Source organism: Aulonocara sp. 'chitande type north' Nkhata Bay, linkage group LG6, assembly GCF_057382095.1.
Source record: "Aulonocara sp. 'chitande type north' Nkhata Bay isolate Kocher_YH1m ecotype deep benthic linkage group LG6, A_spYH_male_GT1.1, whole genome shotgun sequence".
In the NCBI taxonomy this organism is placed as follows: domain Eukaryota; kingdom Metazoa; phylum Chordata; class Actinopteri; order Cichliformes; family Cichlidae; genus Aulonocara; species Aulonocara sp. 'chitande type north' Nkhata Bay.
Genome location: NC_141349.1, coordinates 24,251,651 through 24,265,073, shown reverse-complemented (window position 1 = coordinate 24,265,073; position 13,423 = coordinate 24,251,651). Strand labels below are relative to the sequence as shown.

The 13,423-nt window shown below is 45.0% G+C and overlaps 1 protein-coding gene across 1 annotated transcript in view; it reads right to left on the bottom strand.

Moving 5' to 3' along the window:
* doc2g (double C2-like domains, gamma) overlaps positions 1-11,730 on the bottom strand; it is a 39,620-nt gene extending 27,890 nt beyond the window's left edge. The window contains exons 1-5 of the mRNA XM_086295725.1: positions 11,586-11,730; positions 8,037-8,442; positions 7,456-7,535; positions 6,817-6,891; positions 3,836-3,945 (exon numbers count right to left, since the gene is read on the bottom strand). Of these exons, the coding sequence (XP_086151851.1) occupies positions 3,836-3,945; positions 6,817-6,891; positions 7,456-7,535; positions 8,037-8,424 (653 nt within the window). The 5' untranslated portion in view covers positions 8,425-8,442; positions 11,586-11,730. The remainder of the gene's footprint in view (positions 1-3,835; positions 3,946-6,816; positions 6,892-7,455; positions 7,536-8,036; positions 8,443-11,585) is intronic.
* Positions 11,731-13,423: the final 1,693 nt, after the last annotated feature.

Here is a 13,423-nt window from a genome sequence, read left to right as displayed (position 1 = left end):
GAATCTTTTCAGTCTCCTGAGAAAGAAGAGGCGCTGCTGCGCCTTCTTCACTGTTTTGTTTGTGTGTACTGACCACGTAAGATCCTCAGCCAGATGTACACCAAGGAACCGGAAGCTGCTCACTCTCTCCACAGCAGCGCCGTTGATGGTGATGGGGGTGTGTACTTCTCTGCACCTCCGGAAGTCCACTATCAACTCCTTTGTCTTTGCGACGTTGAGGGTGAGATGGTTGTCTTGACACCAGTGGGTCAGGGCGCTGACCTCCTCCCTGTAAGCCGTCTCATCACCGTTGGTGATAAGACCCACCACTGTAGTGTCGTCCGCAAACTTCACAATGATGTTGGAGCTGTTAGTGGCTGTGCAGTCGTAGGTGTAGAGTGAGTACAGGAGAGGGCTCAGTACACACCCCTGTGGAGCACCAGTGTTCAGTGTGATGGGGGATGAGGTGATGCTGCCCAGTCTGACCACCTGGCGTCTGTCAGACAGGAAGCTAAGGATCCAGCTGCAGAGGGAGCTGCTCAGTCCTAGATCCTGCAGTTTCCTGTCCAGTTTCGAGGGAACGATGGTATTGAATGCTGAGCTGTAATCTACAAACAGCATTCTCACATACGTGTCTCTCTTCTCCAGGTGTGACAGGGCAGTGTGTAGTGTCAGGGCTATGGCATCATCAGTGGACCTGTTGTGGCGGTATGCAAACTGTAGAGGGTCCAGTGAGTCGGGTAGTGCAGAGCAGATGAAGTCCCTGACCAGCTTCTCGAAGCATTTGCTTACTACAGCCATCAAACAGAAAAAGACTTGTTGGTTCAGAGTGAACATCAAGTTTGATTTTCTTCAATCACTGCTGAAGACTAGAGCATTAACTTTGGGAAATCCTGATACCCCCTTTTTCCTTTTCTCCAGCTGTGCCCACAGCATCTGTGAGCCAGCATCCTCCAAGAGCGTGAGCCTTTCTGGGATTTTGGCTTCCTAAGTAGATATTTGGCATGGAAAACTACAGAATCAAGTAACTAAATGTCACTGCTTCATCTGTCCCGAGTGCCAGAATGCTGATGCAACCCAGTTTGACAGCTACACAATCCAGAGCTCCTTCTGTCTGATACAAACTCCTAATGTTTTTTGCTCCAGATCTGCTTATTCATGAATGAGTCGAAAGCTCCTCATCAGGTAAATCACCTGAAGCACTGTCATTAACACAATACTTCCAATTTCAGAGCAAACGCAGCTATCAGCTAAACCTCCTTCAGAGCCACTGTGCTCCTGTGACATCACTGTGCCTCGGCTCACTCAACGTAACAGTGAAACACTTTTTTGTGAGGATAAATGAGGAGGAAAAAGACAGCTCCTTCTCTTACTTCAGCACTATAAAAAAACAGAAACAAATTACTCTGTCACTGCAAGCTGGAAACAAAAAACAGCTGAGTTTATATAAAGAAATAAGTAAGAGCTTCCCATTAGATCAGAGGTCTACATACTGCGACACTGTGTGCCCAAAAACTGAGGTGACCAGATTTTTTCTTCACTCACAGCACGGGTATATTTCAGTATGACAATGCCAGTTTTCATCCTTTTTCACACATTTGGCCCCCACAGAGCCCAGACCTTAACCCCTGTGAGAATCTTAGGGATATGCTTTAGGAGAAGACCTTACGCAGCAGCTCTGAATGGAAATAAATGTTGTGACACTGCATAAGCTTATGGAAATGATGCCAGAGTGGATGCTCGCTGTCATCAAATATGAAGGCGGTCCAATGAAATATTAGGGTGTGTGACTTTTGTTGGCCAGCCAGTGTAAATCAGGTCTCTCTATAGCTGCTAGACATGAGAGCACAATGGCAAACAGCTGCTTAAGGAGTGGACCAACGACTGTTACATAACAATCATGGGCTACACCATGTTAACACACTTAAATATAAGGGACTATAGCCTTATGACAATCTACTGAATCAATATGAAGACTAGTTTGTGCAGAACAAACATGCCAAACAACACAACTTTGTATCACGTATCAGTTTGTAACACAGCTATGCGACTTTACTCGAGTGGTTCACTCTCACCACCCTCACGGCGCCTCCTTTTGGCCGCAGCTGTTTTCAAAGAGTCACTCGCTGTACATTACCCGCTCGACACCAAATCCGCAGACAAACTCAGTTACTGCAGGTTTAGGACTGCGTGGACGTAATCCTTGCGCTTACATAAAAACACATCACTTAAACACAGGACCTATTGGATGTGACAGGACGGCCCAGTTTGACAGTGCACTTTGCACTCTCCAGGCCTTCGGGCGAGTCTACGAGAATGCCGAGTCTGGGCAGAGTCCCTCCCTCTCAGCAGTGCACAGAGCACAGGGATCAAATACTACAGCATCCCCAGCAGAGCAGATGCAGCAGGGCACAACCCCAGCGAGTAAACATCTCTCTGGGGATCCCTATCTGCTTTCCCATTCTCTGACTTCTTGCCCCTTTCTAGGGAGTAATGAGAACAAAGTCTGTTTATTGTCTGAGGTATTGTGCTAGTGCCTGAACTCATCCAGAGAGACACTGATCCAATTTTAAGCCTCCCCTTCTCCTCCGTTCTCCTTACTTTCAGACAGTGTCTCATTTACTGTCTCATATATATTACTGTCCTCGTTCTTTCGTTTCTTTGGCCACCCCTTTTGAGAAAACTCCTCCCCAGCTCTCTACTCGTTTTTTTGTCTTCATTCATCATTTCATCCATCTTACACTCTACTCCAGCTACTCTCTCACACTGCCAGTTGACCTCTTGGATTCTCTGCGTCCCTCTTTTCTCTCGTCTTTGTCAGTCTTGGCCTCCCTAGTTTCCTCTTCCACGCACCCTCATCTGTCACTCGACATCATTCGCGCTTTCCCCCCTGCTCTTTTTGTTGATCTTGGCAGCCACTTCTCTCTCTCTCTCTCTCTCTCTCTCATCATCATCATCATCTCTTGCTTGGCACTGGTCACACTCCAGAGCCCCCCTGCTGGTCTGTGGCTGTGAGCTATGTCCTTGAACAAAGGTCAGGTGGGTTTCCTCTAGTTTGAGGGGCCTCTCCTCAAGCTGTTGTTTGCATGTCAAGCGTGGGTTTTTTGTGGCTTTTTTGGGTCGGGAGAGTAAATGTTTTTGTCTCAAACGTACACGCTCAAGGACATTTGTTGTTTGAGTGTTTGTGTGTGTATGTGTGTTTTCTGACTACATGCAGAGGAAGGGCCATGCATGATCTTTCCTGCCAGTGATTGCCCTTGACATGGACACAAGAGGATAAGCAACACACCTGACTGCCAGCCTCTGTGTGTGCTGAGTAGATGGGACTCATGTGCGTGTGAGTAAATGCACTTCCCTGTGTGTGCATGCACGAATGCGTGCATAGCTTCTCCGCTGCATTTCCACAGGATAAACAATGCTATCCAAACCTATTATGAATCCTCTGACTAAACTGACACTGATTACATGTTCACAAACAAAACACACAAAAAACTCTGCCTCTGAATCAGCGCACAGACGGGCACGCGTGCGTCAGAGTTTTTGGGCCAAGATGGCTACGTTTGACCTCAATCACTCCGCATGCAGGACGATGTGGGAGGAAGGAGGGCGGAGCCTCCTGGCAAAGCCAACACCTGGGCAGTTACTGCAGCAGTAGCAAGTGGAACATTTGGCTGGTGTCACTGGGCTGGAATAATGAATTACAGTACCTGGAAAAGCCCACTGGGAAGCAGACTGGCTGTTGGCAAGTCACTGGAGGGTTTCAAGTTTGGGTTTTCATCATTCGCATAATAAATTTTGGCTCTCAGGGAGGGCGGGGGTGTAACAGCAGGACTGAAATCCAAAGCTGAGTGCCTACCTGAGCGTTTTGGTGGTCATGTCTGCTGCAGTGATGCCGTGATACACCAGCGTTTCGTTCCACACAGGATTCAGTGTGTTTTTCAGGGTTTTTGTGCGTAGTTTGTTTGCCTGCAGAGGAAAAGCGAGACAGATGAAAAGAGAGTCACAGAAAGGCGAAGACCTAAAGAACAAACAGAAGAGTCAGGAATGTTCAAAGGGCAGGAGAGCAAATTCAATAGCTCAGATTCACATAATACAAGAAAAAAATAAGAGAGACAATAGATCAAGAAAAAAGAAAGTGAAAGAGTGGGGACGCATCATTTTTCACTGTCCCTTTGGACATCACAGACATCTGCTGCCTGGGCTATTAAAAAAAGAAAAAGAGGTGAAAGCACGCACGGCTACCTTCACCTCACCTGTCCGTCTGCTTCCTTCTCAACATGATTAGAGAGTGCATTAGCACCAGCCAGACCGCCAAAACAAACACCGCGTCTCAAACGCAACACGACACAGCAGCCAATTAAACCGTGCAACACAATCATCATGAAAAATTAAACCTTTCCAGAAGAGGAAATGCTCCCGAGCTCCTAATGGCTTCAGCAACCATAAATAAAGTTTGCATCTACGTGCTGCCTCGCTTGTCTTCCGGGAGTTCTAAGCTTGTTTGATTTTTATCTCAGGTTTAATCAGGATGCTTATATACTTGTATATATATGCATATATGCTGTATTTGGATTGCATCCCATAAAACGTCTTCAATTTCTACAAACAAGTAGGACCATGATGAGACACTGGCAGAACGAACTGACGGGTTAGTAAAGTGCAGATGTGTGTTTTTGTGTATTTTCTCCCTCTGTTGAAAAAATACATTAATAAACAACAGTTACTTTGCATATTTTAATTTGACTGCAAGTCTTTTGCTTAATGGAGTATTTTTGTGCTGTTGCTCTTCTTTCACCACTGCAGGCTATGCAAAATTATACTGTATGTATGTTACAGATACTGCTCGTGTCTGAGGCGTGTGTGAAGTCAGATGCCTTAACTCTCGTCCTCTCTGCCACTGTCAGCTTCTTGCTATAATGCCTCAGGGCCAGAGGCTGAATGCTCCATGCCATCTTCTTTCTCTTTGTCTGTTTTTGTCCCCTCGTCCTATTGTTCTGCCTGAGCAGAAATTCCCTCTTCTCCCCTCTTGCCTCATCTCTGTCTCCTCCTCTATTCTCCGTGTCCTGCTGGAAACATCTGGCTTATCGACCGCACTCGGCTCTTCAGAAGTTGGTCGATCGAGGAAAACAAGTGTCTTCGATTCGTGTCATTTGTTTGATTCATCAATGTGCGAGACGAGCCACGCTTAAGCAGCATCACGACTTGCAGCGGTGTTTCACCGCCTGCCGTGTGCGTGCCAGCACAACTCAGCAGAACAGTTATTTTTGTAATACTCATCACTTGTTTGCGCCCGGATCAGGTTTGGTTTCTGCTCCATCTTCAAACAAAAAACTAAAAAAAACACCACTTCCGTCTCTGTCACTCCCATCCTCCGTTTTCCCTCTGTACTCCTGCCTTTTTTTGTTTTGCTTTGTTTTTAAATGTTTTATCAGTAGCACTCCATCTGTCCACCACACCACCCCCATCTGTCTGCATAGATCATTTTACATACTTCATACTCCCTCTTCCTCAGTCCCTACTTCCCAAAGCTCTGAATGAATATTCTTTTCATGTCGGTTAGTAATGGAGAGATGAAGATAACGGTGACCATCACAGACGTGCACTAAGAACTACAACTCTATGTGTGTGTGTAAGAGAGGGAAAGTGGGAGCATCTCTGTGTGGTTATGACTAAATCCTTAGCATGTGTCAGCACATGTACAAGGTCACGGTAAGCATGTGTTCTTGTTGTGCACTCGACAGCGAGGGAAGGCGCGCTTAGCTGTCTGCTGGTTAAAGAGTGTGTGTCGGTGGGTGTGAGACAGTAGGAAAGGAAGCAAGGAAACGTGCCGGGGCAGAGGAGAGATACCCCCCACCCCCATGTGGTGGGTATTTAGCAAACAGTCATTCATGGATACTACTCATTGACGCCGTCTCTGCGTCCCTCCACCACCGCCTATACCCCCCATCAACAATTGCCTGTTGACGTGAGCCGTGTAACAATCCTCCCTGTTTCCATGACAACCACCTGCTGCTGTCCTCCCCTCATCTGTCTTTCCCTCTCTCCCCCCTGCCCTCCCTGCCTCCACTCCCCCCTTTCTTCCTCTCCTCTCAGTTGTCTCCCTCTCTGCACACTGTTGGTATTTCAAGGTCAAAGAGGGTCACAGGCAGATAGTGAGATAGAGACAGAGATAGGGCTGGCGAAGTGGGGAGGTGAGAATTACAACAATGGGACAGAAGACAGACAGAGGAAGGCTGGAGGACAAAAATCCCCCAGACGTCGTTATGGCACCTTAAGACTTCAGACGTTTGCCTTGTTCGGGCTGTGCCGCCTTCATCGTCTCCACCCGCAGCACTTTCATAACCTCATTTGGAGTCAACTTTGAGCCAAAATGGCCGACAACAGGTTGTATTATGGGGTTGCTGCTGTTGTGGCAAGCTTTATCTTCCCTGCTGCTTGAGCTGAAAACAAGACAAGAGAAGTCCAGTGGACCAGAACGTGTTTGCGCTCGATAAAGAGGAGCACCGGACGAGCCACATTAAGCAGTAACCAACTGAAACGCTCCCTGCTCGTTGGATTGAAGCGACACACACACAACAAATTAGCTTGCTCCCATGTTGCATTTTTGTTTTTCAGGCTTTTGACCTCTTCATGATGTTTCATAAGGAAGAATCCACAAGGGGGGATTTCACATAGAACTGCATCTGGGTTTTTTTTTTTTGGTTTCCTCAGTAAGTGATCTACTTCTACTACCAGTTACTGCGTGACATACAAGCTCAACGACAGTTAGTAACTGGGACATCCCAGCGTGGCGGCATGTTACGATAATTGCTGTTGAGGTAAGGGTGAAGCAGTGACCTTGCTAGCCCCAGGGAGAAGATGCAGCTTGACGTATGGATCAGCCAGCCCATTGGAGTCCATGGCTTTCAGTCCCTGTGGACACAAACAGACACACAAACACACAAGTACTATAGTGTCAAAGGTGATGTCATGGTGCCCTCCAACTATTCACACGTAACTGTCAGGGTCAGAAAAAGACAGCACGTACGACGGACCTGTTTGACAGCAGTCACATCTCAGTAGTTCTTCTGGCGGTTTTCTCCCTCTAGGCTAGTGTTTTCTACCTCCTTTGTAATGTCCTCAAGGGAACTGTTCAGTGAGATTTGCATAATTGACATCATGGGAGTGCGTGCAGCATGCAACGGACGGCTCGTGTCCTTGCACGATGACCAAAATGTGTCTGCGAGAGCAACCTAGCAACATTATCCAGCATTACGTCGCGCTGTGAGATGATTTAGTCTTGAACTGACAAGCTGCCGAGGCTACGTGGCAAATTTGTTTCCCTACAAAGGTTGAGAGACAGGAGTCTGACGTCTTCTGCAAACGTAAAAGCATTACAGGAGAATTATTTTCACTGGGCCTTCAAGGAGGATTACGCAACGGCACACATGCAGACAGACAGCCTAGTTATAAAGAAGATTTTACAATTGCGCGTACCTTTGCCTTGTGAATAGTACAATGCAGACAGTTGTTTTCTTGATCAAAGAGCAGGTTGAACTCCAGCGTTCCCAGGTAGGCTATAAAAAAGAAGAAAAACAACCACGCACAAAACACACCAATTACTGTCAGTAAAAAGCAGAGACACGTTCAGTCTAACACACACTCAAAAGCTCTGAGTCATATTTGTAGCAGATGGGCTCTTCAAAATACGATGCTGCCTAATATGAATTGATCTGTCTTGTTTGATTACTGTTTGGGAAAGAACAGAAACCAGAGCCCTGCTATTGCAGCGCGGTGTAATAAATCATTAGAGCCGCTGTGTCACATAAAGTGGGAGTGACAAACACACAAACACAAAATGCTTCACTCCACAATTACTCTGCAAGCATATGCTGTGCTTCTGAAAGGGGAAGGGGGAAAAAAGCAGAAGCTCAAATCAAGTAAAACAAGATAATGTTCCACTCTAAACTGCATAAAACAGCGTTGTTTTTTTATGCTGCGGTGCTTAGTCATTGTCGCATGAATGAAAACCCCCGACTTTGAACTTCGAACACAACTTTCCCCACCGCAAAACTCACTGTCATCATCATCAGAGTCGATCAGCTCCTCCCTGTCACCCTCATTCTCCCCTCTTCTCTCGCCATCCTTGTACCCTCCGCCCGTCTCCCCATTGAAAGTCTCCTCTTTCAGGATCTTCTTCTCCCTGGGAGGTGGCGGCGTGCAGGGGTAGTCGTGGAAACGCGGGAAGAAGTCTGAGATCTGTGGGATGGGGAGGATGGGCCCTGGGCACACGTTAATGGCAAAGTGCTCCTGCATAGAGATTTTGACCGGCGAGGGCGGGGGCGGGGCGATAGAGTGGGGCGTCGCCGAGGGGGAGGAGGCAGACGAGGAAGGGGTGGAGGCGGAGGAAGGGGGGATGGCCAGGTGGGAGGTCGAGGGTGGCGGTGGGGGCTTGGAGACACTCATGTGGACTGTCAGACGGGACTGTGGAATAAAAATGGAGAAGTGAAGCGGAGAAGGACAAAAAAAAAAGGTGAGAAAGACAAAGATAATTACACGAAAACACCGTCAGCCTCCTCTGACTCTGTCACACTCCACTTTGCAGGGGGTCAGCGGTTTTCAAAGAGCACACTGGTCTCGTATTCACATGGAAGGATGGGTGAACCCATCACTAGTGGGCACCTTCAAGCAAAGGTCTGAGTCCCCTGAGATGCATTCAGGCTGCACTGAGATGCAAGAACTCTCAGATCTCTGAGATCATTCAGACCACATTCGGAGCTGGTCTGGGCTGTTTCTGTTAGCACTATGTAAGGAGAAAGTTTACCTTTCTGCCAGAAATGCTTTGTCTCTCAAAGCTTTTTAAAAATTTTTTTTAATATATCTTTCATTATTTTCACTTCTTCAGTTATATACAGGCACCAAAATAGGTAGATATAGCAAAAAATAAAGCCTGCGGTTTAAACCCACCTTCATTTAAATGTTTACTGTGTCTTCCAATCTCTGCGTGGCAGAAAGCCACTGAAGACAAACTTTTCCCATGAGAAATGTGCCCTGCACCAGAGTGAAGGACCACTTACTCAACCCACACCCTCCACATAAGTGGATCCAGCTAGTATTTATTTGTCTTCTTCTTTTATTTTCTGGCAGACTATGCACAGGGAGCGCGTTGCTGCCTCCCACGGGTTAAAATCAACACTATATTTCCATGTGTTTATTTGCATATGGAGCAGGGAGGTGAAAATCCAGTCACAGGTGGTCATGACACGCATCTGCAACATCCTGTGAAAAACTGAAATGTGTTCCTGTTTTAATCCACTGATGAAATCCTGACCTGTCAAAAGCCAAAATAGAATTTGCCAGAACCTTTGGCACTTCAAGCATGACTCACACATTGTGTCAGCACCGAGTCTGTGCTCTGAATGAATATTCAAATGCAATGCTGTAGAGTATGAACAAGAGATGTCACTTGTGTATCGGTTCTCAAATCCATCCCTTACCGCCCTCTTTTCCCTCTTCTCTCTCTCATCTGCAACTCCCCGGAGCAATATTTACATAATACTACTTGGAGCCTTTCTCAGTCCTTAGCATATTTGTACCTAAATGAAGCATAATGACTGTTTCTAGACTCCATCATCATTAAGCCAAATGCTCTAATTTCCTATTTTCCTGGCAGTAATTAAGAAATACTGAAGATGTGCTATCTCATGTACTCCCACGGTGCTCTTGAGTCTTTAATATTTCAAGATCCTGTTTGATTTTATTGGTCACAGTAAAAAAAGAAAAACAAAAAAACCCAACAACAACAAAAAAAGAAAAACCAACTTCAGACTGTTTACTGTCGCTGTCCCAGATTAAAATGCTAAATATAAAAATAACTCCATTAAAGAAAAAACTGGCTTAGTGTGTGCAAAAATATACAGATGCACTTCATGAACGAGCATGACGAAGTCACTGTCGACAGCCACATCACAACAGCAGGTCATGTGAGGATGCACGCCAGTCGTCATCCTTCCTATATGTTTCACATGTCCATGATGTCACAGCTTTTTAGATTCAGCTGGTGGCATCTGCTCCTTAATATCTGAGCAGTTTGTGTTTCACACACATCTTTCCAAATAAAAGGGTTTCGCTCTTTAGTGTTTGACTGATTCAACTTGATTCGTTTGTTGAAGGCACAAACGTTTCCTTAACTTGAAAAGTTGCGTGTGAAAGTGCTGAAGCAGTTTTCATTGCGGATGACTTTCCTATTAATTAAAAGTGCACAGAAAAAAACCTAACGCATGTTTCAAGAGCATCTTTCTCTTATCTGTCAGATAAGAGAAAGATGCAATGATAAATCGGTCGAATGGTGTTGCAAACAAGTCAGCATTCGCTGACGGCAGCGGACGATATATATTTGTTGTGTCACATCAGTTTTGCACTGGCTAAATGTTCAAATGTAGTGTGATGAAGACCTGAAAGATTTGTTTCTCTTGGCACAGAGGGGGCGATTCATTAGGGAAAAAACAAATAGACTGAAAATATTCTCTTACCAGCTTTTTGGCCAAATTGTTATCACAGTTGCACTAAAAAAATAGTTTTTCACCCTCAGCAAATGTGAGGCAATGAGTCTGAGTAAAATGCAACTGAAATAAATAAAATCAAAGGTTTATTCATGCAAATAATTAATTAATAAGGAAAATGTAATTGGTATAAACTGAGACTGTACTCAAGCAACATTCACTTGACCAGATTCCATTAAATGTAAAATTTTGTAAGAAAATTAGATGAAAAAATTGCATGTAATTAAATTAGTTAAAGTCAGCATTTCAGGCTTTTTTGGGTTTTTTTGACTGTGGGCTGACCAAGGGTCTACAACTCAAAGATAGTTCACGAAAAACAGAAAATCATGGAAAAATTCGGAATCGTTGCCATTTTTGCATAACAAATGACTTAATCAGTCTTGAAAATTGTTATTGATTATTGTCCTGTCAATTTGCACACAGAATAACTGATTGATTGTTTCACCTCCTTTGAAATGAGCTCGAGCTTTAATGAGACTTTGCGGGAATGTCGTTCGATGTCATCTTTTTTCACAGTGAGCTTAATTTCTCCATCTACATGAGTCAGAGCTCGAGCAAAAATCAGCAACGGGGGGAAAAACAAAAACAGACTAACAATGCCTTGTTTTCATCAGCATTGGTGTAGCTCCTCTCCAGTCTACGGTGAAGCTCCACGCACAAACATTCACGTGCATGTGAGGCTGAATTTTAACGCACCTCTGTGTCAACACCTTAACTCGCTTTTGAACTTGCATCTGTAAGAGCATCCCGCATTCCTGACCATACTTCATTACACACATTTATTCACACCCTCAACACACATAAAGACCCCAAACCGCCTGTCCCCGTCCTCAACAACTACACTCATTCAGTCACTCACGCCGCTCTTACGTAACAGCACCTAAATTCGCTGCTTGGGAACCCGCGTTCAAATGTTCACTTGCAGCATGTTGCTTGCAAACTCATTCGCTCGCGTCCTTCTACATACTGAGACGCGCACATGCGAGCACATGTGCTCACACACACACAGACTTCCAGACACTCGTACACACATTCACAATTATAGCCACCCTCAAAAAAACATACCCAGGGACAGTCTTCATCTGTGCCAGCACTCCATCTTGCCTGCTCTCACATCCTCTGTCTCTCACACTCTGTGGAGCATGCAGACCAGCTTTGAGTCAATATATCCTTCTGTACTCTCTCTCTCTCTCTCTCTGCTTTCTCCTTGTCTCTGTTCATCGTTTGCTCTCCTCTCCCCTCCCTCTCTCCCTTCCCCTTTACTTGTGACGTATGTGCTTAAAATCCACATCAGTCGTTTCCATACTGTGCATATAGTACTGTCACTCACTTTCTCGGCAGTGGGGAGAAATCCGGGTAAAAAGGCAGGCTTGGGAGGGAGAAGTGTTTGTGGGGTTTTGACAGAAAGGGATAGAGAGGGAGAGAGAGTGACAGACAGACAAGAAGAGCAATACATCGGGACAGATGGGGAGACAAACAGACATACAGACAAACACAAGGCAGTAGGAGCAAAGACAAACACACAGAGACGCATATATATATATATACATACAGTACATGTGGAGGGAAATGGGTGTGAAAACACTGACTGCACACAATAGGAAACATTACTTTAGGGTGGGAAAAAGGGGGACGGGGGCACTAGCTGAAGGACACAGAAAGGAAATTAAATTCAACGTGTTGACTGAGCTCAACAAAACACACCGCCAACCATTAAATTACACTACCAGATTACTTTGTGTGGGCTATGACTACAGCCAATATCAGACAAGCATATGTGTGTGCGTGTGTGTTTGTCTGCATGTGTCCAATTCAAGAAGAGCTGATAGTAACGGCTGCCACCTGCCACAGTAATAAAATGAATCAAAGGCAGCAACGCATCAGTAGCAGTGGATTTATGTGGGATGTCACTGATGGAAATCAGCGATGGACACAAGGATGAGCAAGAATAGGACTGACTGAGTGCGTTAAACCCTGCAAGTTTATGAGGTTTTTAAAATTAGAGGGCTTATTAGCATTAGAAAACTCCAAATCAGACATGTATGTCGATTTTTGTGTTTTATTTGTTGTGATAATACTTTTTTAACCCCCAAATCCTATTTTCTAAGAGGTTCAACATGCATTTAGACCTGGCAGTCATCCAAATGTATGAAATAGTTTATACTTTTTAGTCATTCAAAGACCTTAAGGCATAAAATGTGAACTGTTTGGTGCAATAAAAATGTTTTATGGTCCTGTTTGGTTACATTATTAAATTATCTTCAAAGCGACTGGTTAGTAAACTTTCTGAAGTGGATTTTAATCAAGTCAAAAGAAAAGAGAATATCTGAAGGAAAAATTAAAGGAAAGATAACATTTTGTAAATGTTAGCATGAGGAGCATTAAGGTCGATGGGACATGCAGCCAATATCAATAAAACACGAGGCTTTGATAGGAGGGGTGAAGAAGGGGCCATCTCCAGTATTCTAAGGAAAAGGGGAGAACAAAGATGGAAAAATGGATATAAAAGAGAAAATATCCAGTCTCAATGAGAAAAATGAGAGTAAACCAATAAACCTGGGTGGCAGCTCTTTGGAATCCCAGCAAAAAGGTTCATGGTTCAAATCCCAGCTGGGGGAGAGTTGGCATGTCCTCTGGTGCTCTGGCTTCCTCCCAGAGTCCAAAGACAAAGTGATTTTAAATTGGCCATGGAAGTGAGCTAGCGATAGTGTATAGCACAAACAACTGCACAAAGACATGAACGCTACATGATGTGTCCTGTAGAGTGGGAGCCCATTGGAAGGTTGTTGGTTTGATCCCTGGCTGCAGTCAGCATGCCAAGATATTAAGTTGCTGCAGATGTGTCTGTCGGAGTGTGAATGTTAGATACAAAACACTTGTATAGGCAAGTTGTATAAAGTGCT